At 35.8% G+C, this 13,009-nt stretch overlaps 1 protein-coding gene across 9 annotated transcripts in view; it reads right to left on the minus strand.

Annotated features, from left to right (window-relative positions):
• The window catches only part of LOC135115889 (fibrillin-2-like), a 41,708-nt gene that overhangs the window by 25,428 nt on the left and 3,271 nt on the right, over nt 1–13,009 (minus strand). For 3 of the 9 annotated variants that reach the window (XM_064033005.1, XM_064033021.1, XM_064032995.1), the window contains exons 1-7: nt 11,839–12,509; nt 9,721–9,883; nt 6,832–6,919; nt 6,478–6,628; nt 6,267–6,332; nt 1,621–1,768; nt 814–923 (exon numbers count right to left, since the gene is read on the minus strand). In XM_064033005.1, coding sequence (XP_063889075.1) covers nt 814–923; nt 1,621–1,768; nt 6,267–6,332; nt 6,478–6,628; nt 6,832–6,919; nt 9,721–9,883; nt 11,839–11,908 — 796 coding nt within the window. In that variant the 5' untranslated portion in view covers nt 11,909–12,509. Of the gene's footprint in view, nt 1–813; nt 924–1,620; nt 1,769–6,266; nt 6,333–6,477; nt 6,629–6,831; nt 6,920–9,720; nt 9,884–11,838; nt 12,512–13,009 lie in introns of those variants that run through there. The other 6 variants (XM_064033037.1, XM_064033027.1, XM_064033015.1 and 3 more) reach the window with 5 other exon arrangements.

A 13,009-nucleotide genomic window follows, 5' to 3' on the forward strand; every position in this document is an offset into this window, starting at 1 on the left:
AATGTAAAAATTTAGACTTGGAATGCATATGGAACCATGGCAGTAAACTTAGTTGGGTCCATCATTGACAGTACTACACTCTATTTGCTTATAAAACTTTGGCTGGTACATACCAGAGAAATCTGAGGTAATAGAGAAAAATATAAAAATGTCTTGGATTATGAAAAAAGACTAAATACATCAACATAAGGTAATTTTAATTTCCCCATGGCTTCTTTGTTTTGTATCAAGTCATGAACACAAGTATTAAGTACTGTGTTACCTTTCTTCATGCGCATTTTCATCTTATAGCAGTTCATACAATCAAAGTTTCTACTGTCATTGATTTACATTTTTCATGCTTGGTGCCATTATCTGACAAAAACCCTTTTCATCATGATCCTGAAACTATGATGACAAACATGAGTTTAAATTTTCTATTAATAGTATTCAGATTATCAGAAAGAATACTTCTGCCATACAACTTAAGTATATATTTATATACAATAGGCCCTTCTGTTTTCATCTTTATTCTATCTATAAACTCTTGAGGAATTAGGAAATGCATTATTTCTAGTATTGTTCTGATTTCTTCTGGCTTTGAAAATACAAATATGATAATCAAGAGCATTGACTCAAAAGTTTAAACAGTTTTAAGGTAACAGTGAGAAATAAAAAGGCATATTGTACAATTTTTACATAATTACACACACAAAACAAGCACTTGGATCCAGTAGCTTCAGAAGGGCATTGCAAACTGAACATAGAGGCCTTTCACCACAGTGCTGAGCCCAAATAAAGCATCAAATATGATACTTGTGCAGGGTACTTTACCTTCACAGGACTTCTGGTCAGCCTCAAGGATGAAGCCAGGGTTGCAGGAGCACACTATAGAAACACCTGTGTCCATGCAGATATGGTCACAGGGATTATTCTCTTCACACCTATGTGGATCAGTGAAGCATACTGTTATTGTCTGGTCTCAATTTCTAAGACCAAGGCACTGTACTTTATACCTTCATGACAGGGTTCAATCCCAAGCAAAAATCAATCCCGCCTTAATATAAAATTTCTATGTGTTTCTGTGATACTCTAAAGGGAAACATGACAATCATAATGCTACATATATGAAAGATGCAATCAGTAATTCAGATAATGCAGCATGCAATACTGCACTTCCCTTCCTCTCTGTCCACCCTCACACATGCTGTGTTTTCCTTATTATATTATCATTATCATCATCATTACAGTTAACTTTTTTTTTATTTTCCCCAGGATATCGGAATGCTTATAAATTTCTGCCACTATATATAAATACATAAGTTACTTGGAGAAGATCAAGGTAGAAAAATTATCCATATTATGTAAGTTTCTTTATATTAATGCTGGAAGACTTCATGTATCCTCACTGAATTACCTTGTTTTGTGCACACATCCCATTTGCAATCATTTCTTTCTCAGAGATATATGAAGGCTAGAGTGAGCTATATCCTATTAAGAGAAGCAGGGGATGGAGAGTCATGCTAGAAACTGATAAAAAAGAATTACAAGAAGCTCTGATCTAGATAAATAGTTTGAGTTAGATAAACTTTTTCATTATCTGAGAGAGCAAAAATAGACTTCATTGCTGCAAGCTCTCACCTGTTGTTTACAGCATCTTGAATGCAGGTCTTGCCATCTCTGGAGAGAGTAAACCCAGGACGACACATACAGCGGTATGAGCCAGGTGTTGGTACACAGAAATCTGAACACAGCTTGCCAGATAACTGTTCACACAGATTTTCTGGATCTGTTATCAGGAGATAGAGATGGAATGAAATTGTTCACTTAACAAAATGTATATGTACACACACACACACACACACACACACACACACACACACACACACACACACACAGCTGTAGTTTGGGATCCACAAAGAAAAAAAGATATACAGAAACTGAAAAAATACAGAGGATAGTGACAAAGATGGTACCAGAATTGAAAGACTTAAGCTATGAAGAAAGACTTGAAGAGATGAAATTACCAACACTACAATAGAGAAGAGAAAGAGAAAACATGATAACAATGTACAAATTAGTAAACAATATAGAAAAAACAGACAGAAATGACTAGGTACCACAGACAGAGGAGAGAGAGAGAGACATACAAGGGGGCATGGGAAGAAAACAGAGAAGAGTGGATGTTCAAGTGACATCAAGAAATACAGCTTCCTGTATCAAACTAAAGAAATCTGGAATGATTTGAAGGAAGAGGTGGTTTTGGCAAACTGTGTACACATGTTTAAAGAGAAACCGGATTAATATGGTTATGGAGACAGGACAAAATGAGCTTTGGCTCATGCCCTGTACAATACAACTAGGTAAATCCAACTAGGTAAATACACACAACATCTAAACTAAAAGAAGTAGAAGACTGCAAATATATATACATTAGGAAGAATAGAAATGAAGAAGAATGCAAAAAAATGAAAGGAATGTATGAAGAGGCTAAAGATAAAAATTAATCAAGAACAACTTTTTTGGGGGAGAGGTTTGGAAGACTGAGTTAAGAAATGGTACATAAAGGAAGAAAAATAAATTATAATAAAATAGAAAGAATTAGTAAAAATGAAGGACTGAATGTGATGTATACAAATATAGATGGGTTGATACACATAAAACTGGAATTACAAGGCTATTTAAAAGAAAAAATCCAAAGGTGATATGTTTAATTTAAACAAAGCTAAAAGAAGAAAACCAGATAGTCATTAACAATAACTGCAATTTATGGAGAAGAGACAGGATTTGTAAAAGGAGGGGGAAGTGTAATGATAATGACAAGAAAAGAGGTAAATACAAAAATAGCAAAATATGGGGAAGGAAAAGCAGAAATAATGAGTATTAACTTGGAGGAAAATAATGGAGAAATACTGACAGTAATAACAACCTATGTACTACTCAAAAACAAGTTCTTGGAGCAAGGAAAACTATGAGAAAATAATAGAAAATACCATTCAGTGCTTCAGTAAATTAATCAAAAGTAATAAAAGAGTATTATTGGTTGGTGACTTTAATTGCAAAAAACTAAATTAGGAAATGTTAAAGGCAGGAGGAAATGAGACTGCATGGGAAGAATTTCTGAAGCTGACTGTGGAAAACACAATGATGCAATGGGTGACTGAAAATACAAGATATAGGGGAGATGACAAACCAACAAGACTAGACCTAATATTAACAAAAGGAATTGACCTAACTAAAGAATTAAGATACATGTGCCCCATGGGAAAAAGCGGCCATGTAATGATAAAAAAAGAGACTGATAATGATGTCAATAAGAGGCTGAATTATACAAAGAAAACAGGAAAAACTATGGGAACTATGAAACTTATAAAGAAATGGACTGGGAAAACTGAAGAGTAAATGATGTGCAAGATAAGTATGACATTTTTATGAAACTATATGAGACAGGAGTGAATGAATATGTTTAAAAATACAAACTTAAAGAAAAAGAAAAACAGGTGTGGTTCAATGCAAGATGTGCAAATGCAAGGAAAAAAAAAGAGAAAAAGCATGGATAAAAATTAAAAGAAATCAAACCCCCCCTAAAAAAAATGGGACTTTAAGATACCAGGAAATGAATATTTGAAAATAAGGAGAAAGGAAGAGAAATTATATGAAAAAAAGATATAGTTGAAAAGTGCAAGGACAAACTAAAACTGTTCTACAGATTCATAAATGGAAAAACTGGAAGAGAGAAAAGCAACAGGACCAGATGGAGTATCAGGTTTCATTTTAAAAGAGTGTAGGAAACAATAAATTGAAACAGTAAACAACATAATAAAGTACTCATTATCAACTGGAAGAGTGGCTCAGGAATGGAAGAGAGCAGACATAATGCCAGTTTATAAGAGTGGAAAGAAAGAACCACTAAACTATAGGCCAGTATCAATGACCAGCATAGTATGTAAGATCTGTGATAAGTGATAAAGAAACTGTGGACAAAAATTCTAGAAAAACATGATATAATATTAGAATAACAGTATGGCTTTAAACAAAAATGACCATGTGTAACAAATTTGATGAGCTTCTATTTGAGTGATTGATATAACACAGGAGAGGGATGGATGGGTAGACTGTGTGTATTTAGATCTAAAAAAAACTTTTGACAAATTTCCCTACAACAAGCTACTATGGAAGCTAGAAAATGTAGGAGAATTAAATGGAAGAATAATAAACTGGATGGAAAGCTACTTAAAGGGAAGAGAAATGAGGACATTAGTAAAAGATGTAAAACAGAAATAGAGAAAAGTAGATAATGGAGTACCACAATGATCAGTGCGAACACCAATACTTTTCCTGATCTACATAAATGATATTCCTGAATGAGTAAAGAGTTACAGGAGTTTGTTTGCAGATGATACAAAATTACAAAGACATATAAGAAGAAACAATGACTGAAATTCTACAAGAGGATTTGAATAAAATCTAGGACTGGAGTAAGAAATGGGATATGGAATTTATTGTGAAAAAATATCATGTAATGGAAATGGGAAAAAAGTGAAAAGAGACCAAAATAGACATATAAAATGGAAAATGAAGAAATAATAAAAGTACAAGAAGAGAAAGATCTGGGAGTGATAATACAGGATAGTCAACAGTCGGAGAAACATGTAAAAAAGATATTCAGAGATACACGTAGAATGGTGAGAAATACTGGAACAGCATTCCACTACATGGATAAAGATATGATGAGAATGATAATTACCACTATGATTAGACCAAAGCTGGAGTATGCTGAATCAGTGTGGTCTCCACACAAGAAGAAACGTAAAAAAACTAGGAAGGATACAAAGGATGGCAACAAAGATGGTTCTAGAACTAGAAGTAACATATGAAGACAGGTTAAAGGAAATAACTATGCCAACACTGGAACAAAGAAAAGAAAGGATGATTTAATACTGATATATAAATTGTGGGATGGAGTATAAGAAATTGATAATGAGAAACTACTGCTAATAGAAGGAAATAACAATTTTAAATGAAGACACAGCAAAAAAACTAAGAAAAGGAAGATGCTTACGTAACATAAAGAAATATAATTTCCCACAGAAAAATACAGAATTATGAAGCAATCTAAGTGAGGAGGTAATATCAGCAACAAGTTTGCACAATTTGAAAAAAAAGCTGGACAAGTGTAAATATGGAGACAGGACCACATGAGAGTAGCTCAGGCCCTGTAAATTACAACTGGGTAAAAAATAGGTAATTACACACACACACACACACACACACACACACACACACACACACACACACACACACACACACACACACACACACACACAGACACACACACATTTATCACCAGAAAAACATGTAAACAAAATAGTTGGGGAAACCTATGAGTTACTAAGAAAGATGAAAGGGGCATTTGCTTACATGGATGAAGAGATGATAAGAAAGATGAAAGGGGCATTTGCTTACATGGATGAAGAGATGATGAAAAAGTTGATGGAATATGTGATTCAACCAAAACTGGAATATGCCACAATTGTTTGGTCACCCCATAATAAAAAAAAGGAAATAAGGAAAACAGAAAGGATCCAAAAGAGCTGCAACCAATTGGTACCAAGTTTGAGAGATTTAGCCTATGAAGAAAGATTAAGGAGATTGAAGCTTCCATCATTACAAGAGAGAAGAGAAAGAGGAGACCTGATTGGTATATACAGAGCTTTAAAGGGTAAGGATCAAGTTGACAAAGAAGACTTATCAAGAGATACAAGAAGACATGGAGTGGAATTGAAGAAAACAGCAAGTACAAGAGATATCAAGAAATATGGTTTCCCAAATAGAAGCATAGAAATATGGAATAACTTAGATGAAACAGTGGTACAAGCAAAAAATATTCATGAATTTAAAGTTAAGCTGGATGCTTATAGATATGGAGACAGGACAGCACGAGCATAGCTCTTTTCCTGTAAAACACAACTAGGTAAATACACACACACACACACACACACACACACACACACACACACAACACACAATGTGATTTACAGTAGAATAATTTGTTTCAAGACAAGCATATACAAGAGGGTATGATGCTGGAGAAAAGAAGATGCTTGAAGGAGAAAAACATATACAGAAGTTTTCCTATTTGAGTACTGGGAAACAATGCTCTGAATAAGGACATGATAAATTAAAGACTTTCTGTAAATTTAAAGTACTGATTACATATAGAGCAAGATCCTATAAGTGTAATCTCATTTCTCATATATCATAGTTAGGTAAACACAGACACTGACCTGGGATACCACTAGGTGAGCTTGGCACTCCTGGGTATAGATTCTCATTGTCTATTACTTGATTACCTGAAGATTCAAAGCAGTAAGGTTAATGCATTCACTACACTAAAAATAGATTTCAAAATAATATTCTTTTAATCCATTTTTGTACAACCTGTAAGTCAGATTTTACTCTTTCCCATGAGGAAGCCAAGCCTTTGCTGAGAACTACCAGGGAGGTTTGGGGATAAGTTGCTTGATGTTGCCTGATTGCAGCAATCATGATAGGCATTGTCCCAAGGAAAACCAAACTTGAAACGTGTGCCACAACCCATGCCCATGCCACCACTGAAAATGCCCAGCTTGCATGCCTGGCAGCAGTCCTTGGGCAAAAAAATGATGGAATGAAAATAAGTCAGAATTCATGTTGCATCTGCAAACTTAAAAAAATAAATAAAAAAAAAATAAAAAAAATAACATAAAACTGAACTCACATGAACCATAGACTGACATACAAGTATAATTTATTCCACTTATATTACACATGATTGTATCACATATAGCAAATGTACACACTTAAAGTTACCTTGAAGTACTCCCCACCCTGACTACTTGAGGGTAGACAGTCATGCCCCAGCTGTGCTGCCTGGCTTCCCTTCTGACACTGTTCATTCCTGGTGACACAACAACATGTATCAGAAAAGGAAACAGTGCACTGAGTTGTAACAAGAAGGACATTATTATAAGTTTTCCTATTTATAATAATATAGATGATTATCATTTATGTGAAAATATTATATTGTCACTTAAATAAAAAATACTGCTTATGCCATTATGAGTGTGGCCAACCATCCAAATGTCCAAGAAAAACCCTACAAGCTTCCTGAAACAAACCTATAAGGTTGATGTAGGATGAAAAGCTTGAAATGCTATCAATGGGTGCTCTATCAGATTGTGGGAGTCAGGGCAAATGCACACCTTCAGTGCATTTGATAAGTGCCATTTCATTCAACCACTGGAGAAGTTACCAGAAGCAACAGACTTTATTTAGAATGTCTGTAATACTTCACCAGTCAGTATGTGAAATTTTTCTTCCAAACTGTTGTTATCTCTTGATTCATCTATGGCCTTTTGACTTTCAACTTTCTATTTCACCTTGTACAGAATATATGCCAAAGAATCACCAAAGATCTTGTCTTTCTAGCTTGAGCACAAGGTTATGAATTCCTCTACTACTCCTGTGTGTGTGTGTGTGTGTGTGTGTATGTGTGTGATGTGTGTGTGTGTGTGTGTGTGTGTGTGTGTGTGTGTGTGTGTGTGTGTGTATTTACCTAGTTGTAGTTTATGGGAGGGGAGTAATCTCATAGTATCCTGTCTTTATATCTATCTAGTTTGGTCTTAAAAGCACTGACAGTTTTAGCATTTACAATGTCTTCACTGAGTTCATTCCATTTGTTCACACTTCTGTGAGGAAAACTATACTTCTTAATGTCTCTTCTACAATTAACTTTCTTTAACTTATTGTGTCCCCTTGTAATCTGTGTGTCTAAATTTATAAAACCTTCTTTTGTCCACATTTTCCATACCATTTATCATTCTATAGATGTTTATTAAATCTCCTCTGTCTCTCCTATTTTCAAGGGTAGGAATTTCCAACATTCTTAATCTCTCTTCATAGGTTAATTTACTCAACTCCGGAACCATCTTAGTGACTGCTCTTTGTACTCTTTCTAATTTTATAATATTCCTCTTTGTATGAGGAGACCACACCACTGCCGCATATTCCAGTCTTAGTCTTATCATGGAAATCAACAATTTTTTTATAATTTCTTTATCCAAATATGAGAATGCCATTCTTACTCATTTTAACAAATTCATTTTCTCTCCAGTAATCTTATCAATGTGCCTGTCCAGAGTCAAATTTTCAGTAACTGTTACTCCCAAATCCACTTCTTTTTTTTTACTTCTTTAACTTCACACCTTCCATCTCATAATGATATTGTTTTCTTTTCTTACTCTTACCAAACTCCATTATTTTACATTTACTTAAATTGAATTCCATTTGCCAAGATTTACTCCATCTATTTATCTTATTTAAATCATCTTGCTGTACCATACAGTCATTTACATTTTCTACCCTTCTCATCAGCTTAGCATCATCCACAAATAAGTTCATATAACTATCTATTTCTTCATTTATGTTGTTCACATATATTACAAACATTATCAGTCCCAACACTGACCCCTGTGGGACACCAAGCCAAGATGAATTTTGGTCTTGTATTACAGTTTTCATCTCTCTATCATCCAGATAATCCTCCATCCACTCCAGCAGTCTTCCTCCAATTTTTCCTTATTTTTTTTTTATCTTTCATAGCAATCTTCAGTGTGGTACTTTGCCAAATGCTTTCTTCAAGTCTAAGCAGACACCATCCACCCATCAGTCTCTCTCTTGCACAATATTGACTACCCTTGAATAAAAGGACAATAAGTTCATGAAGCATGATCTTCTCCTAAATCCAAATTGACAATTTACTAAAACTTTATCTCTTTCCAAGTGTTCCATCCATCTTTCCTTTATTGTTCTTTCACATAATTTTCCTACAACACTAGTCAAGGACACTGGTCTATAATTTAGTGGATTTTCCTTATTTCCTCCTTTGTATATTGGTGTAATATTTGCTCTCTTCCAATCTTTTGGTACTCTTCCCTGTAATAGTGATGTCACCACAAGACTGAATTTTATCAGCCAGTTGTTCTCTACATTCCTTCAATATCCAGTCTGATACTCCATCTAGACCAGTTGCTTTATTTACATCAAGTTCTTCCATCATCTTAAGTATTTCTTCATAACTGACAGGGACTGTACTTGGTATATTCCTCACCAACTTATCCCTTCCAGCATCAAACTCCTCTTCCACAGTAAATACTGATCTGAAACTATTGTTCATAACCTCCTCCTGTGCATCATCATAGATTTTTCTTTCAATTTTTGATCTTGATACACCTTCCTTCTTCTTTATTTTCCCATTAGTATGTATAAAGAATAGTTTGGGTTAATTTATACACTTTTGTGTGTGTGTGTGTGTGTGTGTGTGTGTGTGTGTGTGTGTGTGTGTGTGTGTGTGTGTGTGTGTGTGTGTGTGTGTGTGTGTGTGTGTGTGTTTCTTTAAGAGGCCAAAATGGACAATGCATCAGCATGAGGGATAAATACAGTTGGATATAAGAATAACAATGATCATGGTGAATTAGAATATATAAAACATAGAGCTGATGGCAAAAATGCTCTGCAGTCTAACCCATTCACTATCATACCCTGTGACTATTTATGACTTTCTCTGGGAGCTACACCTCGTCCTTACTAAGAGGAGCAGTATTACATAATTATCACTGTATTACATTAAGATTTAGAATAAAGAAATTTAGGAACATGATAAAGACAAATTCCTGAACAGGAATAATCATCTTTCCACACCTAAAGTATCTCAGGCAGCAGATTCCAGCAGCAGTGACACAAATGGACTGGTGCTCAGTGGGAAGTTCATTGATGGGAGTGGGAAAGGCAGAGCACTGCTGGGATTCTCGGGCCCAGTTGGCTCCGTAAGCACAGCATATCCCAAATGTTGGTGCCAGGTCCCCTGCATCATGAGAGAAAATATTATAAAACAACAGCCATGCCAACTAAATTTTCAATGGCAAATGGTATATTTGAAAAGCTGTTGATTAATAAGAATCAAATAAGGGAGTTATGGGGTTTGCCATGAACAGCTATATTGTACTGCACGACCGATTATGTACATATTGTTTTTCCAACATTACCATCAACGGTAAGGTGGAGCTGATGGAGCAATGCATTTTGACTACAAACATATGAAATGTTTTACTACACGTCTTATAATTCATAAATATAAGTTTATAACGAAATTACACAGTTCTTTCAACGAGATAAGATACGGGTATGTTGAGGGAGGGAAAGAAAGACTGCAGAGATGGGAGAGTGGAATCTGATATTAGGTATGGCAGACGGTTGCGAGGAAAAGACGCGGATAGGTAAAGAGGGCCAGTGAAAACCAATGAATATAGGCAGAGAGGATGAGGTGGAAGTACACAGTAACTAAGGAAAATCGATAGATAATGGAAACATTGATAGCAAAGATGAGAAAGTGATCACAGGAGAGGTATCATACTAAAGAAAGTGGTGATGCGCACAAATGAGAGAGAGAGAGAGAGAGAGAGAGAGAGAGAGAGAGAGAGAGAGAGAGAGAGAGAGAGAGAGAGAGAGAGTTAAAATTAAGTACTGGGACTAACACATGGAGAGAAAAGTAATCACTGTGAAAGGTGGCATATTTGAAAAAAAAACAAAAAAAAAACGAGATGTTGCCAGCTTCTCAAAAAGAGGCTTTGACATTTGGAATATGAAGTTTAGAGGCAGAATTAAGTGGTGTTTGTAATACCCACGTGGGTAAGGTAAAAATGTTAAATGAAATTAAATATGGGAATAGTACAACGTGAGAAAACTCGAATCCTGTATACAGTAAAACATGTTCACATGTAAATAAGTAGCATAATAACTGTTAGTAATTTTAAACGCTCTGAATTTTCACAAGGACTTTTTTTTTTTTTCAAAGTCCACAGATATGATTAATCTAATTCTCATATGAACGTTTTCCCCACTGACGATACAGAATATCCTTATAAATTTATCATTAAAATCATTAAATCATCCCATAAATTTCAGTAACCTTTATTATAGTTACTTAAAACTTTTCGTGATGACGCGAAAAAGTTTAACAATAAAGTCGGTATCAAGACTCAAAGGGCAGCGGCACAATCCTTGAAGAGATGGCTGGTCGCACTAAGTAAAATTCAACGTGATCCAACGACAGCGACAAGATTTTATAGGACACAAATTCATTTATGCCTTCACAAGACATACAAGGAAATGTTTATACAAAAGTCATAAAATATATAGCATAGCAATTATATTAGCAGCCTAACTCCCCAGTGCGTAATTTACGTATCTCAGGCAGTTCATAAATTACGCAGTTCTTTCCAACGAGCAGAGAGAGAGAGAGAGAGAGAGAGAGAGAGAGAGAGAGAGAGAGAGATTAGTTTGTCTTCTCCCTTTGAATGACTAATGAAGCACTCGGTATTAGCGTCATCTTATCAGGGAGCGTGTCTGCTGTACCTGCACTCTGTCACATTGTCACAACTTCACAAGTCGCACACAACGCAAATACTTGATGGAGGGACCACTCTCAAATAAGAGTGCTAAAAGTCAAAAGTTATCAAAGAGCGTTTTTGCCGTTTTCTTGATTCTAGTGATAGTTTAACAAAATTTCACAAGGAAAATCACACATGAAAACCTATCTCTGTGGCCCTTGAAGTCCCTTTTCAGAGCTCAAAGCTCTGATCGGAACTATTATTGAACTTTGAAGTACTTATTAAGAGCCCAATGTTTTAAAATTCGAAAGAAGTATTACTGAACTTAACAGTAAATTTATTTTACTTAATTTCTCTACGAATCCTCATCCACGTTAAGCTAGTTAAATCTGTTCTTCAGGTAATACTATACACCTGATGACAGACTTACCTGTAACAGTGGCCAATATTAGCAATAATATTACCACGAGGAGACGGCTTTGATTCTTGACGAAGTTCATATCTGGTTATGTGATTTCCTTTTATACTTTATTTGTGGTGCAGCACAAAGTTTCTAACGAAGAATTATTCGTAAAGCAGCTATAACTTTTCACAAGTCATATATTGAGAGTGGTTTTCCAATGTGACTGTAGAGATCCACCTTCTCTTTTATCAGTTTGCAAGCAGCGATGGCGGTGTAACTTTGATGCTTACATATTCCAGTCTTATGTTCTATGATAATGAGAAATTAACAGCGTATTGATTCAGCGCACTTTGGATCTACACCAACCGTGTCGCGGCCTAGTACCGACTGGCCCTCTCTCCGTGTTCCTGCCTCGGCACTCGCGTGGAGGTGCCACAGCCACCACCCCCTCCCGCACAGGTGGCGCCCCACTAAGTTGCTTTTATCCCCTCTTACAAACATTCAACAAATTAGTGGTCAGAGTTAGTGGCAATTGTTTAGGCCCACTGAAGTAAATTGAATGCGTGCTACTCAGCGCTCAGGTGAAGAAAGCTCGCGTTGTGGCAACACTTGTTTGTTTGTTGAGGGCAGCCTTGTGCGAGACCACACGAGGATGCCTTCATTGAGCTCGAGGTGTGCCACTTGTAGGGTGCGTCTTATCTTCCCCCACTTGAAGTTTAGATCTTATGATGCCATTATCTCCTGGTGACATGAATTTACCCCGCATAGATACTTATGATGAGTCCGATATCTGCTGGCTTCATCAACAGCCTCATCACTGGATAGATACAAGAACACTGATAAATTGTTTTGTGTCGAATGATTCGCTATTTGTTGTTGCACGGTCATTTTTTTTCAGTTATATTTTTCCACCACACAAATGTTGAATATATTTCGTTATCATTGTAAAATGTGTGACAGTAAAAAGAGCGAGAACACTGAAGTGCTAGGCATAAAAAGCTTGACGCACGACCTTCCTCACTCCGTGTTCAATAATGCGGGCTGACACGTGCAGCACTGACGGAGTGAACGAGGCAGATAAAACAAATAATGAAATACATAAAATAAAATAACAGACTCGGAGTAATACTGGTAATAATACTATAAGATACGAGCACTGTCGGTGCTGGTTCAGCAGTCGTTGTGAACGGTCGTCGGT

Source organism: Scylla paramamosain, chromosome 3, assembly GCF_035594125.1.
Source record: "Scylla paramamosain isolate STU-SP2022 chromosome 3, ASM3559412v1, whole genome shotgun sequence".
In the NCBI taxonomy this organism is placed as follows: Eukaryota; Metazoa; Arthropoda; class Malacostraca; order Decapoda; family Portunidae; genus Scylla; species Scylla paramamosain.